The 16,475-nt window shown below is 42.6% G+C and overlaps 1 protein-coding gene and 1 pseudogene across 4 annotated transcripts in view; both read left to right on the top strand.

Moving 5' to 3' along the window:
- Positions 1-16,475, top strand: part of C11H12orf56 (chromosome 11 C12orf56 homolog) — a 122,472-nt gene that overhangs the window by 46,270 nt on the left and 59,727 nt on the right. For all 3 annotated transcript variants that reach the window (XM_077953043.1, NM_001194760.3, XM_001116886.5), the window contains 1 exon segment: positions 9,625-9,697. In XM_077953043.1, the coding sequence (XP_077809169.1) occupies positions 9,625-9,697 (73 nt within the window).
- On the top strand, positions 784-2,441 carry LOC717348 (V-type proton ATPase subunit E 1 pseudogene; annotated as a pseudogene). The gene has a single exon (XR_013401200.1). The product of XR_013401200.1 is annotated as a V-type proton ATPase subunit E 1 pseudogene (transcript).

The following is a 16,475-nucleotide window of genomic DNA, read 5'->3' as shown; positions in this document are numbered from 1 at the left end:
GGAGATGTGTATGGGTTCAGGTTGACAAGGGGTGGACTTGTGATGGTTAATACTGAGTGTCAACTTCATTGGATTGAAGGATAGAAAGTATTGATCCTGGGTGTCTCTGTGAGGGTGTTGCCAGAGGAAATTAACATTTGAGTCAGTGGGCTGGGAAAGGCAGACCCGCCTTATTCCGGGTAGGCACAATCTAATCATCTGCCAGCGTAGCTAGAATATAAGCAGGCAGAAAAATGTGAAAACAGAGACTGGCCTAGCCTCCCAGCCTACATCTTTCTCCCATGCTGGACGCTTCCTGCTCTCAAACATTAGACTCCAAGTTCTTCAGTTTTGGAACTCGGACTGGCTCTCCTTGCTCTTCAGCTGGTAGACAGCCTATTGTGGGACCTTGTGACTGTGTGAGTTAATACTTAATAAACTCCCATGTATATATGGAAGTTATCATATATGTAGAACTGGAAGTTTTCATATCCACCTGGACACATTGGGCTCTCTATATTTATTCCATTAATTCTGTCCCTCTAGAGAACACTGACTAATACAAGCGTGGTGGCTCACACTTGTAATTCCAGCACTTTGAGAGGCTAAGTGGGGACAATCACTTAAGGCAGAAGTTTGAGACCAGCCTGGGAAACATGGCCAAACCCTGTCTCTTCAAAAAATACAAAAATTAGCTGGGTGTGGTGGTGCACACCTGTAGTCCCAGCTACTCAGGAGGCTGAGGTGGGAGAATCACTTGAGCCTGGGAGGTTGAGGCTATACCGAGCCATGATTGCACCACTGCACTCCAGCCTGGGTGACAGAGGAAGACCCTGTCTGAAAAACAAACAAACAAACAAACAAAAACTAAAACAATCCTTAACTGACGGGGTTTGGAGGGCTCCCAAGTTGGTGACCACATTAAGTTCTTGGGATAGTGGTACACCAGGAGAGGGCATGGAGGCTTTGCAGCCCTCCCCTGATGCCCTGCTCAATGCATCTCTTCCATTTGGCTATTCCTGAAGATAATCCTTTATAATAAACTGGTAATGGTAAATGAAACACTTTCCTGAGTTCTGTGAGCTGTTCTTGCAAATTATTAAACCCAAGGAGGTGCTTGTGGTAAAGGGAGGAAAGACTTTTCCTCCACCTTCTTAGGTTTTGTGGCTGTGCCTAAGGATTAAACTGAGACAAGGCAGGTTAACAGGAGATAAGGATACACATTTTATTTGACATTAACAATTTTACATGGCAGGGGAACCTTCATAGAAGAGAAATGAAGACCCAAAGAAGCTGACAGACCTGAGCGCTTACATACCATGTCAACAAAGAATGATAAATTGTAGAGCTGTGACAAGACAAGGCAAAGGGTCTTGGGCTATGCACAGTGAACTGTGGGAAAATGACTAGGAAATATATGGTGAAAATTAATGGAAGATAAGAATTATTTTAGTGTTTGTACAGATTCATCTCAGTGTCCATGCCTCACTTCTGTTGATAAGAATGTTCTCAAAAAGTAAAGGAAACCAAGATCTGTGCAGGGGTTTCCTCTGCCCATTCCTCCCACCTCACCCTTCAAACCTAAACTCAAGCCTGTTGCTCACTGGGCTAGCATTGCTCTCACCATGGCTCTCAGCAATGCTGATGTGCAAAAGCAGATAAAGCATATGATGGCTTTTGTTGAACAAGAAGCCAATGAGAAGGCAGAAGAAGTAGATGCAAAGGTAGAAGAAGAGTTCAACATAGACAAAGATTGGCTTGTGCAAGCCCAAAGACTAAAGATTATGGAATATTATGAGAAGAAAGAGAAACAGATTGAGCAGAAGAAGAAAATTCAGATGTCCAATTTGATGAATCAAGCAAGACTCAAAGTCCTCAGAGCGAGATGACCTTATCACAGGTTTGTACCAGTTGCTGGAGCCCTGAATGATTCATTGTTGCAGGAAACAAGATTTCCCTCTGGTAAAGGCTACAATGCAAAAGGTAATCCCTATGTACAAAATTGCCACCAAAAATGATGTTGATGTCCAAATTGACCAAGAGTCCTGCCTGCTGGAGGACAGAGCTGGTGCAGTTGAGATATATAATGGGGATCGTAAAATAAAGGTTTCCAATACCCTGTAAAGCCGGCTGGATCTCATAGTCCAGCAGATGATGCCAGAAGTCAGGGGGGCTTGTTTAGGGCCAATGCCAATGGGAAGTTTTTGGACTAGGCCTTTGGGAGGTGGAGCTCGTCCTCAGCTCTCCTGCTGTGATGTGGAAGCTTCTGATATTTGAAGAAACGCAAATGTCTCTGTAGCTTCCCCTTTACTGCCCAAGTATTGCTCTGTATTTATCAGTGATGCCCCTCTGTCACCAGTGCCTTGCCTAATTGGTCACAGTGGTGGAAAGCTTCAGGTAATATGATCAGGACTCACCTCCAGTTCATCCGAAAGTAAAAAAAAAAAAAAAAAAAAAAGAATGTTCTCCTCTTCCTGGTATAAAGAGGTTGCATTTCTCATGGGAAATTTATGTCCTGGTGTTTTTTTTTTTTTTTCTTTTTTTACAGAATTTTGCTCTGTCACCCAGGCTGGATGGAGCACAGTGGTGTGATCTCAGCTCACTGCAACCTCCACTCCTCAGGTTCAAATGATTCTTGTGCCTCAGCCTCCTGAGCAACTGGGATTACAGGCACGCACTACCACACGTGGCTAATTTTTGTATTTTTAGTAGAGTCGGGTTTTTGCCATGTTGACCAGGCTGTTCTCAAACTGCTGGCCTCAAATCATCTGCCTGCCTCAGCCTCCCAAAGTGCTGGGATTACAGGCATGAGCCACTGTGCCTGGTCTATGTCCTGTTTTAAGGTAGAAAGGTATAGATCAGAGAGCCCTTCCTACATCTGCTGTCTCTCAAGCACCTTCAGGTCAAAATAACCAATATGCCAAAGTGGCATATTTTGGGTGGCATGTTCTGGTTCACTTCATGGGGAGCCCCTGATTTATAGCTGGTTGGTCAGAAATACAGGTGGAAACCTGGGAGTTGCAATTGGCCTCTGAAGTTAGGGCAGTCTTGTGGGACTGAGCCCTTAACCTGTGGGGTCTGTGCTACTGCCAAGTAGTGAATGGCAGAATGGAGTTGAATTGTAGTACTCCCCGTTGGTATGTAGAGAATTAGAGAATTGGCTTTGGGTGAAAGAAAAAAAAAATCGCACACTTGGTGTCCGAAGTGAGTAAAAATAGCTCAGATATATCTGTATATCTACATCTATATAGATATATTGATATATTAGCCTTTTTAAGGTATCTGTCCCTGTAATTGGGAGTTGATGAAAAGCATAGAAGAAGAACATGGACTTTGCATTTCACTAAGCCCAGGTTTGAATTCTGTTTCTCATATTTCCTGGATGTGTGACCTTCAGCAGGTCACTTAAACTTTGTGAGTCTCAGATTCGTCATCTCCATTACTAGCTTCACAGAGTTGTTGTATTACATGAAATAAGGTGGGCAGGGCAGGGTACACAGCTGGGGGGGGTGGCGCTGGCTTAATGAAGTCAGCCCTTAAGATTGAATCTTTAGCATAGAAGAAGAAGGGAAGGATGAAGGTCCGAGGAGCTGGATAGGCCCTTCTACTTCTGGCATCCAGCTTGTGTAGCTAGACCAGCCCATTCAGCCCATTCATTGTCCACTAGACTTTATTCTAAGTCAGACTCAGAGCTACGATGTGTGAGAAAACTGTGTGGTGTTTTTACACTTTCATGGATGAGCACCTTTCCATGCTGACACACTGTGGCATGGAAACTGTAGAATTTGTTATTAGCAGGTTTATCAAATCCCTGGTTGTTCATCAGGTCTCCTGTCACACTAATTAGGGCATCTAACTGGTGTTGGTTGCCTTAAATGCATATTTATCCTTGTCCACAAGCATAATTATTCTTGGCTTTTTTTTTCCCTTCAACATGTATAGGAAAATAAAAACACATAGAAAAATAATGTAGTAAAACAGATTGAAGTTTGATGACATTTAAATTCCTAGAAAATGCCGGGCGTGGTGGCTCACGCCTGTAATCCCAGCACTTTGGGAGTCCGAGACGGGTGGATCATGAGGTCAGGAGATTGAGACCATCCTGGCTAACACAGTGAAACCCCATCTCTACTAAAAATACAAAAATTAGCCAGGCGCGGTGGCGGGCACCTGTAGTCCCAGCTACATGGGAGGCTGACGCAGGAGAATGGTGTGAACCCGGTAGGCGGAGCTTGCAGTGAGTGGAGATCGCGCCACTGCACTCCAGCCTGGGTGACAGAGCGAGACTCCATCTCAAAAAAAAAAATAAATAAATAAATAAAAAATAAATTCCTAGAAAATTTGCAAGTGATGTTAAAATTAGTGAAGAATTTGTCCTGTGCTGATGTGCAGGGCTATTCATAGAATAACACTTGCCCCCACCTGTTCTCTACTTTCATTCCCAAAAGTACCATCTGACACTTGGGTGTGGGGGCTTTTGACAACACAAGACTACCACTGTCACAAGGAGCCCCAGCTACATTACAAGATAGAAAACACTCCCCTTTTCCATTATGTCAACAGTGATGCTGTATGTTTTCTGTTCTTCCAGCTGCTTGTTCCCTGAGTCAGGTATTGCTATGTATATAGGGCCCCAGTGGTTCACCTCAGAGACATTCTGCAATATGTGTCCTAAAGCAAGAGACAGGCCCAAACCTACCCGACCATCTATTTGACAATAGTCATTGCTAGAATCTTTAATATGTTACTAATGATGATGTCATGCCTAGAGCAGCGGCACCCGATAACTACTGAGCACTTAAATAAAGGTAATTATTAGGACTAACTCCAAACCTCTTGGGTAAAAAAGCCTAGGGGATATTTTTGTCATGTGATACAGGTGCCCAAGGTCCAATCAACTCGGTCATCTGAACAAAGCAAGCTCAACGTTGGAAACCACTTCTAGTAAAAATACTTAGTTTAAATTATCACATTTGTAACAGGATTCCTAATTAGACCCCACTTTTCTGAATATATAGAGGAAAAGATGCTTTTCTTTGTAGTATACATATGTTCTTATATGGGCCACAATTAGCACTTTGAATTGCCAAGGCTGATCTCAAACTTCAAGCCTCAAGCAATCCTCCTGCCTCAGCCTTGTGAAGTGCTTGGATTACAGGTGTGAGCCAACATGCCATACCTGAATTGTACTTTTTACATTTAGATGAAAGAGGATGGTTATTAAACTCTAAATGAACAATGCAGATGGGAACAGAGTGACAGGATTGAACTGTATTAGTAGCAAAAGCTCTTTTTTTTTTTTTTTTTTTTTTGAGATGAAGTCTCACTCTGTCACCCAGGCTGGAGTGCAGTGGCGCAATCTCGTCTCACTGCAACCTCTGCCTCCCAGGTTCGAGCAGTTCTCCCTGCCTCAGCCTCCTGAGTAGCTGGGATTACCAACACCTGCCACCATACCTGGCTAATTTTTGTAGTTTTAATAGAGACGGGGTTTCTCTATTTGGCCAGGCTGGTCTCGAACTCCTGACCTCAGGTGATCCACCTGCCTTGGCCTCCCAAAGTGCTGGGATTATAGGCATGAGCCACTACACCTGGCCACAAAAGCTCTTGAATTGATTGGTTTATTAACCACTTAGTTTCAGTTTCAGGTACATTCTAAAACAGCATTACCTTTTGGCAATGATGGAGATGTTCCATATCTTGTCTAATCATGTCTAATACAGTAGCTATTGGCCACCTGTGGCCACTGGGCTTTTCAAATGTGGCTAGTGCTGCTGAATAACTGAATTTAAGTTTACATTTAAATAGACACAGGTAACTAGTGTTTTCAAATATTCACTGCAGCTCTAGAAAAACAGAAAAGACCTTACAGGCTTTAGTGGTATGTTTTGAAATATTGGCATAAAATTAAATAGACATATCCCCAACCAGATTGAAACATAGTTTAACAAAATCTAAACCGAACCAAAGTTTAGTAATACCATAAAAGCCTTTATAAAATGTCTTTTCTATTATTCTAGAGGTGCGGTGAATATTTGCTCTCCATATTCGTGAGTTCCACATTCATAGATTTAGCCAACAGAAGACAGAAATCATACTAAAAAAGAATTGAATCTGTGCTGTACATGTACAGACCTTTTTCTTGTCATTATTCCCTAAACAATACAGTAGAACTATGTACATGACATTTTTTGTTGTAGTTAGTATTATAAATAATCTAGAGATTATTGAAAGTATATGGGAGGGTATGCATAGGTTGTATGAAAATACTATACCATTTTCTATCAGGCACTTGAGCATACTCAGATTTTGGTTTCCAGGGGAGATCCTAGAACCAATTTTCCATGGATACTGAGGGACAACTGTATGTATGTGTGTGTAATTTTAAAAAATAAATATAAAACCTAGAGATTTTCTAAAACCAGTGATGTGGGGCAAAAGTAAAAGCACAAGAAACTGACGAGTCGCTCAGGTTTCATGGATAGTTTTTACATATGAAAGCTTGACGATCTTCCCCACAGGAATGGGACTTTATGAATGTAATTGAACCTCTTGCAACAGAGAAAGCAGATGTCTTATTCTTGTAGTGTCCCTTCTAAAAAATGGTCCTCAGCTGGCCCGTACTACCAAGCATTCCATAAGATATGCATCATGCTAAATGACTGAAGGAATTCATAACCAAGCCACTGAAGAAGGGTGTCAACTGCTACATGCACACTAGACAACACAGCAGCAGATGACCCTGCACTCAGGCTCTCTTGTCATTATTGCCTTACACCTGCCAGACTCTGGTCCTTGGTGTCCGGGAGACCAGACTTTCCACCAAGTACAGAAACAGATTGAACTATACTTTATTTCTGAGTGGAGAGCACAGATGATCCTAATTCTCCAGACCATTGTTACAAAGTGAAATTTAAAGCTAACATAGGCCGGGCACAGTGGCTCACACCTGGAATCCCAGCACGTTAGGAGGCCAAGCCGGGCGGATCACTTGAGGTCAGGAGTTTGAGACCAGCCTGGCCAAAGTGGTGAAACCCCGTCTCTACTAAAAATGCAAAAATTAGCCGGGCATGGTGGTGGGCGTCTGTAATCCCAGCTATTCAGGAGGCTGAGGTGGGAGGATTGCTTGAGCCCGGGAGGCGGAGGCCGCAGTGAACCGAGATTGTGTCACTGCACTCCAGCCTGGGCAACAGAGTGAGACTTTTGTCTCAGCAAACAAAGAAACAAATAAAAATAAATAAATAAATAAAATAAAGCCAACATAGAAAGAGGCAGGGACGTGAAGACTAAAGTTGTTTTTTCTGAACTTTTTAATGACCATGCACAAAAAAGAGAGAATTCAAGTTTGGTTAGTGAATTGGATGGAATGAGGTTTAAGAGACAACTTAAGACTGTTACAGGATGATTGTGCAGGTAACACTAACATCCTAACAGATAAGCCTCGGTGATCTCGTCCTCCTTTCCAGCATGCCAGCAGTGATGTGCTCTAGATTTCCTGCTCTCCTCCAAGCTGCTTGCTCCCTGGGTTGGTATTGCTGTATCACCAGGACCAAATGGTTTACCTCCTAGACATTCTGTAATTTGTGATCTGAAGCAGGAGATGGGCTCAAACCTGTCTGATTGATGAGTCATAAGTGCTTCCATTTAATTCCAGCAATGTACAAAGGCATTATTTGCATCACCTTTAGTACCATTATTTGTGAAATGCCAACTTTTACAAGTGATTGTGTTGATTGGGGTCTTAAAGTTTCTTAAATTCCAAATAGAAAAAACTGATTCTGCCTATCTTGATGTCAAGGGGAATTTGTTGGGAGATTTTGGAGTCTCCTAGGGAATCAAAAGGGAAACAAAAGAGCCAAATAGTGGAAGACCAGGAACTCAGGTGCCTGTTCCAGGGCCTGAGCAGCCTGGCCAGGACCTCCTCCTAGGATCCAGCCAGCTCCAAAGACTTCTAGACCTGTCTCTCAAGAACAAATGTCACAAATCCGGGGCAAGACATTGATTGGCCCAGACTGGGTCAGCAGTCCACCTCTAGACCCATCAGCTATGGCTAGGGCAGGAGTGGATCTAGGTTTTATGGGGACTGAAACTCACACAATTTGGAGAGCGCCCCCCTTGAAATAACTAAGATGTCTGTTTTACATTGTACAAATACAATGCCCACAGCATTCCAAAGAAATCAGGACAGAAGAAATTACAAACACAAAGTGCCTACAGCCACTCTCAAGAGAGGAAGTGAGATGGAAGAAAAATCAAAGTGGGAAGAAGAGCCTGTGGTCGTAAATTGTTGTGGTTGAAGAGGTGGATTATTCTCTTTGCAATTCTTATAAAAACATTTGGCCATGTTAACACAGTTTTAGGGTCTCTCCTAAGACTTTGGAAGGAACTCATGCACTGAGGGGCACTGAAACTTTTTTTTTTTTTTGAGATAGAGTCTCACTCTTTTGTCCAGGCTGAAGTGCAGTGGTGCAATCTTGGGTCACTGCAACCTCCGCCTCCCAGGTTCCAGCGATTCTCCTGTCTCAGCCTCCCGAGTAGCTGGGACTACAGGCGCACGCTACCACGCCTGGCTATTTTTCTGTTTTTAGTAGAAACTGGGTTTCACCATGTTGGCCAGGCTGGTCTCGAACTCCAGTGATCCATCTGCCTCAGCCTCCCAAAATGCTGTAATTACAAGTGTGAGCCACTGCACCCGGCCAGGGGCACTGAAACTTAAGCATCATTTGTTTCACGGAAGGAGCAAAGTCTTTTTATTTTTTTTAATTTAAGGATGAGGACCCTCATGGTAACTATAGGAAGAGAGCAATTCTTCAAAAAAGGGAGAGGATGGAAAGACAGAATAACAGCAGACCACTGTCTTATCCTGCACCTGCTGCTATAACAAAATACCTTAGACTAGGCAATTTGTAAACAACAGAAATTTATTTCTCACAGTTCTGGAGGCTGGAAGTCCAAGATCTAGTCACCAGCAGACTCAGTGTCTGGTGAGGGCTGCCCTCTGCTTCAGAGATGGAAACTTCTTGCTGCATCCTCACATGGCAGAAGGAAGAAATCCTTTGTCCTCACATGATGGGAGGGGCAGTGGGACTAGGGCACTCCCGTCAACCTTTTATAAGGGTACTAATCCTGTTTATGAGGGCAGAAACCTAGTGACTTAATCACTTCCAAAAAGGCCCTACCTTTTACATTTTATTTTTGTTTTTTATTTTTGAGACAGGGTCTTCTCTGTTACCCAGGCTAGAGTGCAGTGGTGTGATCATAGCTCACTGCATCCTCAACCACCTAGGCTCAAGCGATCCTCCATCCGGGTGCACACTACCACACTCAGTTAATATTTCTATTTTTTGTAGAGATGACATCTCACTATGTTGCCCTGGCTGGTCTTGAACTCATGAGCTCAAGTGATCCTCCCACTTCAGCCTCCTAAAATGTTGGTATTACAGGTGTGAGCCACTGTGCTTGTCTGAGGAGATGTTCATGTCAAGCCAAAGTTCTTTTTGCTCCACCATGCTACCCAGCTTACAATTTTGGACTTACAATTTTTGTGAGGATTTATGAACAGTCATTCAATCAGTATGTGTGACTAGGTCTTCTTCATAATCTCAATCAAATTACTTAATTAATGACCAAATAACTATTTTTTTTAAGTCAAGGAAGAAAAGAATGGCCTTGCCTTTTGGAGAATCAAAGAGCCCAGAAGCCTGAATGAATCTCCTCTCAGGTGAGATTGTTGTTTGGAGTATGTGTTTAACTTGCTAATCAAAACATTTTTACATTGCAACTTGTTTTTCTTAATTTTTTTTTTCTCTACTAATGGCTTTGGACTGAGTTCTGTTAATCTTATGTATGCAATAAGGAAGAAAGTATTTTTGAGAGAACTTTTTCTCAATTCAAATCAGTTAAATAGTATAGTTTTTCTAATTTTCTATATATTACTGAACATATAGATGTCACAATATAAATAATTCATTAAAATTAAATTCAAAAACATCTGTTGAAGTCTAGTTCTGTGTAGGACACTATGTTAGGCCCTATGATGGATACAAAGATGAGTAAGTCATAGATCCTGTCCTTGAGAAGCCGATTCTAACCAAGATATACAGCATTTGCACAAATAAAGAAAATGCATAGTCCACCTGCTCAGTGTCCTGAATGAGTCTGAGCAATTTCAAAGAGATTTAAAGAGGAGACAGATGATATTCAGTTGTGGAGAGACATCAAGATGCCTGGTGACAGTTGGTAAAGGAATAGGGCGCCTGGAGATGGGAACACTGCAGTTGGAGGAATAGTGGAAGAGGAGATCCAGGCAGGAAAGGTATGCAACATGTGTTAACCCCATGGGATTGAAAATAGGACTTGAAAATGAAATGGGGCCCATACTTTGGAGGGTCTTAAAGTCCAGATGAAGACTTTACATTTCATTTCACAGGATATGAAAAAACTATTGAAAGTTTTGACCATGAGAATGATATAAAAACCATTACTACAGAAAAATAATCCGACGATTGTGCTTAAAATGGATTGAAGTGGGGAAAGACCAGAGATTGGTGGAAAGTCATTAGAATGTGAACTGGGGTAGTGGTAGCAAGAATAAAGAAAATGGGATGGATGGAAGAGACATTTCATAGGCAGAATCCACAGTACTAACATTTGGTTGAAACAGGAGAGATGGAAAGAGAAACTACTGTGGTTTCCAGCTGGGGTGACTGAATAATGATGCCCTTCAAAGAAATAAGGATGTCAGAAGGGATTACGCTCAAGTACTGGTTTAAATAGGTTAAGCTTGAGGTCCTACTGGGCTTATCTGGCGGAGAAGTTCATCTGGCAGTTGAAATTTCAGTCTGGAAAGTGGGAAAGAAGTCTGGGTAAATTTAAAAAGAAGGAAAAGGAATCGTGGTTTTTGTTTGTTTGTTTTTGTTTTTTTGAGACTGAGTCTTGCTCTGTCACCCAGGCTGGAGTGCATTGGTGTGATCTCTGCTCACTGCAACCTCTGCCTCCCAGGTTCAAGCAATTTTCCTGCTTCAGTTTCCTGAGTATCTGGGATTACAGGCGCCCACCACCATGCCTGCCTAATTTTTTGTACTTTTAGTAGAGATGGGGTTTTGCCATGTTGACAGGGCTGATACTGAACTGTTGACCTCAAGTGATCTGCTCACCTTAGCCTCCCAGTCTTGGGATTACAGCGTGAGCCACTGCACCTGGACAAAAAAAAAAAAGGAGTTTCTTAAGTTGCATAAAGTTGCATAAGTTAAAGTATGATACTGTTTTTTTTTTTTTTCTTTTCTTTCTTTCTTTTTTTTTTTTTTTTTTTTTTGAGATGGAGTCTTGCACTGACGCCCAGGCTGGAGTGCAGTGGCTCGATTTCGGCTCACTGCAACCTCCGCCTCCCGGGTTCAACTGATTCTCCTGCCTCAGCCTCGCGAGTAGCTGGGATTACAGGTGCCCGCCACCATGCCCAGCTGCTTTTTGTATTGTAAGTACAGATGGGGGGGGCTTCACCACATTGGCCAGGCAGACCTCGAACTCCTGACCTCGTGATTCGACCGCCTTGACCTCCCAAAGCGCTTGGATTACAGGTGTGAGCCACCGTGCCTGGCCAAAGTGTGATACTGTTACACACGCTCTCTATTTAGATATTAGAAGGGATTGTAGGATTCTGGGAGCTGCCAGTCAAGGGATATAGAGGCATAGGGAAAATTAATATGAATTGGATCCTAGAAAGACAGGTCATAGCAAGGGGAAATATCCAGATTAGAAAAGCATTGCAAAATGCTGTTCAGAAAAAGCGAACTCCTACCTGGGGATATTCACAAACCCGTGGTGGGCCATGCTGTGTTTCTTAGCTCGCTGGGGAGGGACCTTTTCTCACTGCCCTTTCTGTCATTCTCACCAGGTCTCACAGTTTGAACAAGAGGACCTATGAGTTCTCTTCCAAACCTAAATTTCATTATTATTATAACTTCCTTTCTTACAAAAAAAAAAAAAAAAGCTAAGGAAGTTTCTTTTTCCTAAATACATTGCAAATTTGCTTTGTAGAATTTTAACCTTATGGCCAATTATTCTGGATAAGAAAATTGTTGGACAGTGGCCACAGTAACTAATTTTCTTAAAGATGCTTAAGTTCAAGGTTAAGGAGTTAGCTATAGTGTTCCTGTCAGAGTTCTCAGGGCTTTGGAGGGTCTGATTATATTTGAAGCTAAACATCAAAAAATTTACCAAGACAGAGTTGTCTAATGTGTTCTATTAAGCATTGCAAACCATAGCTTAAAATGCGCATGGAGACCCCTTTAAAATGCTGGCATTGGAGAAGGAACCAACAGCCTGTGTAGCTGAATTCCTTTCACCAGATTTCTCAAGGGGTGCTGCTGGCATTTGTGTGGTACCATTTGTACTTGTGCAGAATGGGGCCACACACGGTGAAACTTCAGCTTCCCTGGCTTTTGTCCACTAAGTGCCAGTAACGCTCCCCATTTATTGTGGCAACTAAAAAACACCACTACATATTTTCTTTTTAAAAAATGTTACTTTATTTATGTTAAGTTCTGAGATACATGTGCAGGAGGTGCAGATTTGTTACATAGGTAAATATGTGCCATAGTCACCATGCATTTTCATGGAACTACCTGGCTACTTCCAGCTCTCAACACACTTGTCAAATGGTCAAGATTTGTTTCCATTTCTCCCATTCTGTGCTCTTTCTCCCTTCTCTGTGCTGTCCTCTCTCTAGCCTTCCCTAGTATCTCAGTCTGTTTTCTATTGTATATAACAGAATACCTGAAACTGGTTAATTTATAAGGAAAAGAATGTATTTCTAACAGTTATGGGCACTGAGAAGGCCAAGGTCAAGGAGTTGTATTTGCTGAGAGCCTTCTTGCTGGTGGGGACACTCAGCAGAGTTCCTAGGCTGTGCAGGACATCACATGGCGAGAGGACTGGGCATGCAAGCTCAAGTTGTCTGTCTATTTCTTCTTATAAAGCCAGTTCCATCCCCATGATAACACATTAACCCACTTATCCATGAATTGATTCATCCATTTATGAGGGCAGAACCCTCACTACCCAGTCACCTCTTAAAGGCCCCACCTCTCAATACTGCCATACTGGGGATTAAACTTCAATGTAAGTTTTGGAGGAGACAGATATTCAAACCACACCACCTAGCAAGCATCCTTGCTCTTCCTGTAAATTTTGTGTTTGGGTTTTTACTGATAACACATTGTGATAATTCCCTCCTTCCTTCCTTCCTTCCTTCCTTCCTTCCTTCCTTCCTTCCTTCCTTCCTTCCTTTCTCTCTCTCTCTTTCTTTTCTTTTCTTTCTTTCTTTGGCAGAGTCTAGCTTTGTCGCCTAGGCTGGAGTGCAGTGGCTTGATCTCGGCTCACCACAACCTCTGCCTCCCGGGTTCAAGCGATTCTCCTGCCTCAGCCTCCTGACTAGCTGGGATTGCAGGCACCCGCCACCACACCCGGCTAATTTTTTTGTATTTTTGGTAGAGACGGGGTTTCACCTGTTTGTCAGGCTGGTCTCGAACTCCCGGTCTTGTAATCCACCTGCCTCGGCTGGTGGTGGTCCCAAGTGCTGGGATTACCAGCGTGAGTCACTGTGCCCGGCACATTGTGATAATTTAATAATACAGATTTAAAATGGTTATTCCTTTGGTGGGATTTCCATTTTAGCAGGCATGAAAGCCAGCAGCTCCAGGAAAAAAGTTCTATTTGGAGAATTTTGTTGTAACAGCTTTACTGAGGTATGATTGACACACAATAAACTGTGCATATATGTTTTATCATATCTATCTCCCCATGAAACCATTACCACAATCAGTATGTATCACCCCCCTCGTCTCTACACTGTGCCCTGGAGACTTTTTTCAAGGCAGTAAACTGGGGCAATCGTTAGGTCTCACCTTGATTATTTCCCATCTACCAGGGCTCATTGTCTTTCATTGCCTGGTGTCTAGTGTCCTGAAGTCTATTTTTGCATATATTTTATCCAATTTTTGGTTGTTTCAGGTGGGAGGGTATATAGGGTCCCATCTTGGCTGGAGGCAGAAAAAACTAGTAAAATTTTAGGTTTACACCCATATATAAAGAAGAGGATTTGCACTGGTGTTAGATCCTTCCTGGAGTCAGTGATGGTTCTGGAATTTCTATAAAAAAGATCTTTGGGGCAGCAATAGGGGAGGTTAGGGAATTCATTTACCTAGACTGTATGTCTATGTGGGGTAGATTGAAACTCTTTTTTCTTTAGCAGGCACAAATACATTGCTTTTATGTGGCATAGATATTTATTTGTACTGGCTCACTCAGGGGAAGACTATTGGAGATCCCAGGGAGTGGGGGCACTAAAGTCTCCCCTTCTTTTGGCTTTTGCCTTTGGGAGCCTGCTGTTTCAAGCCAACTCATCAATTTCATTTCCAGATTATATTAATGAAGATAATCCCAAAGTTCAGAAGGACCTCGATTATCAAAGATTCATGTATGCGTACTATTCTGCCTTTTCTACAAAGACAAAACCACACGCTTTTAGAAAACTTTCTTAACAAAGTTAAATATCCCATACAAGGTTAGTTAGAGAAGTCAATTGCATATGAGATCTCATTTGCCCCCAGCAGTCCTTCTGTGTAAAGTCAAATAGACTGTAGGGGCTTGAATTTGCTTACCAGAAAGTTAGAATCTAGGATACTCATTGCTGCTGCTGCTTTTCTTCCTCTTCTTCTTTTATTTCTTTTTTGAGACAGGTTCTGACTGCCTAGGCTGGAGTACAGCGGTGAGATTATGGCTCACTAAAGCCTCGACCTCCTAGGTAGCTGGGATTACAGGCGTGCGCCACTATGCCCAGCTCCACTGCTGCTGCTGAATGTGGTGTTACTGCTTTGAGATTAGTCTACACTCTTAATATATGCTGACTAGGCGATGTGAGGACTTAGCCTAGATCTTCTGGGGTGTGGAAATAAAGCTGACTTGGAATAATGGGGAAAGTTCATGTTTATTTCTATTTTGGCCACGTATAAGAATCTCCCAAGGGCTCATGGAGAGTACAGACTCCTAGACTCTACTCCAGGCTGTTGAATCCTCAGCTTTAGGGACAGGGTTCAGTTGTCTGTTTTTGGTAGCTACCTAGATGATTCTGTTAGCTAGCTACCAAGGTTTGAGAATTGCTGGCCTAAATAATCTACAACGACATCAATCTTCCCCTGGAGTATTGGAACTCCTGAGTTCATAATTTGTATCTAACTCACCCATCAACTTCTATCTCCACAGCTAAAACCCCACTATCATCTCTCATCACTTCTGCAACATCTGTAACTACACCCTCCACCTCCATTCTCAGCAGCTGCCTGCCTCTGCCTGAATCCATTATCCACCTTAAAGCCAAAATGATCTTTTCCAAATGTTCCTTTCTTGCTTAAAACCTTTCAGTGGTATTCCACGGCACAGCAAATAAACCTTTTAACACATTTAGACATCCCTGCAAGACGTGGCCATTGCCTGCCACTCCAGCTTGATCTCTTACTTCTCTCACTCATCTCAATAGAGCACTGCAAACTCTTTCCAGCTCAGACCTTTGAATTTCTTACCCCTCTTAACATTGCTTTTCACATGGCTCACTCTTTCTCATCCTTCAGATCTTAGCTTAAATGTCTGCATCCCAGAGAGGTCTTGCTTGATCACCTAGTTTGAAGTATGCCACCCGTCAACACACATAGGTTTTCTTTATCAAACTGCTTTGTTGATTTCATTGCACTTTCATAAGTTATAACTACATGTGCATTGCTTACTGTCTGTCTTCCCACTAGAATGCAAGCTCCATGAGAGCTGGGACCTAGATATTCTTGTGCACTGATATATTCCTAGTGTTGGCCCAGTGCTTGGTACATACTAGGTGCTTAATATTTGTTGAATGAATAATCATATTCTTTACAATGTAGCCTGGCTTGCATAATATTGGCTTGTGGGAGTGCGATTTGCTCTAAATCCATGTAATAATAAACCATGTTTGGGCAGAGTTGATGTATTTCCAATATTGCCCTGAAGAATGTGACTTATGAGCTTCTCGGGGTAGGGCTCTGCTTTGTAGCAGGGCACTGAGTGAAATTCTTAACATGGTCTCTGTAACTGGAAGGATTGAGGGAGGGGCAGTTCTAGGAATAGGCAGCCACATGCTCCCAGACTGAAGTCTTCATTTCAGCATGTAATTCCCCACATTTCTAGGATACTTTGAGAGTTCCATTGTTTTCCTCCAAATTAGAAAAATAAAAGAGGTTTTTAGTTCATGTTTGCAGCTGAGCGTGATGGCTCACGCCTGTAATACCAGCACTTTGGGAGGCCAAGGTGGGTAGACTGTTTGAGCGCAGGAGTTCAAGACCGGCCTGAGCAACATGGAGAAACCCCATCTCTTTAAAAAAAAAAAAAAAAAAAGCAACAATTAGCTGGGCTGGTGGCATGTCCCTCTAGTCCAAGCTACTCACACCACTGCATTCCAGCCTGGGTGACAGAGT

This window comes from Macaca mulatta, chromosome 11 (genome assembly GCF_049350105.2).
Source record: "Macaca mulatta isolate MMU2019108-1 chromosome 11, T2T-MMU8v2.0, whole genome shotgun sequence".
In the NCBI taxonomy this organism is placed as follows: Eukaryota; Metazoa; Chordata; class Mammalia; order Primates; family Cercopithecidae; genus Macaca; species Macaca mulatta.
Note: the sequence above shows the minus strand (reverse complement) of the source record. Positions and strands in the feature narration are given on the sequence as shown.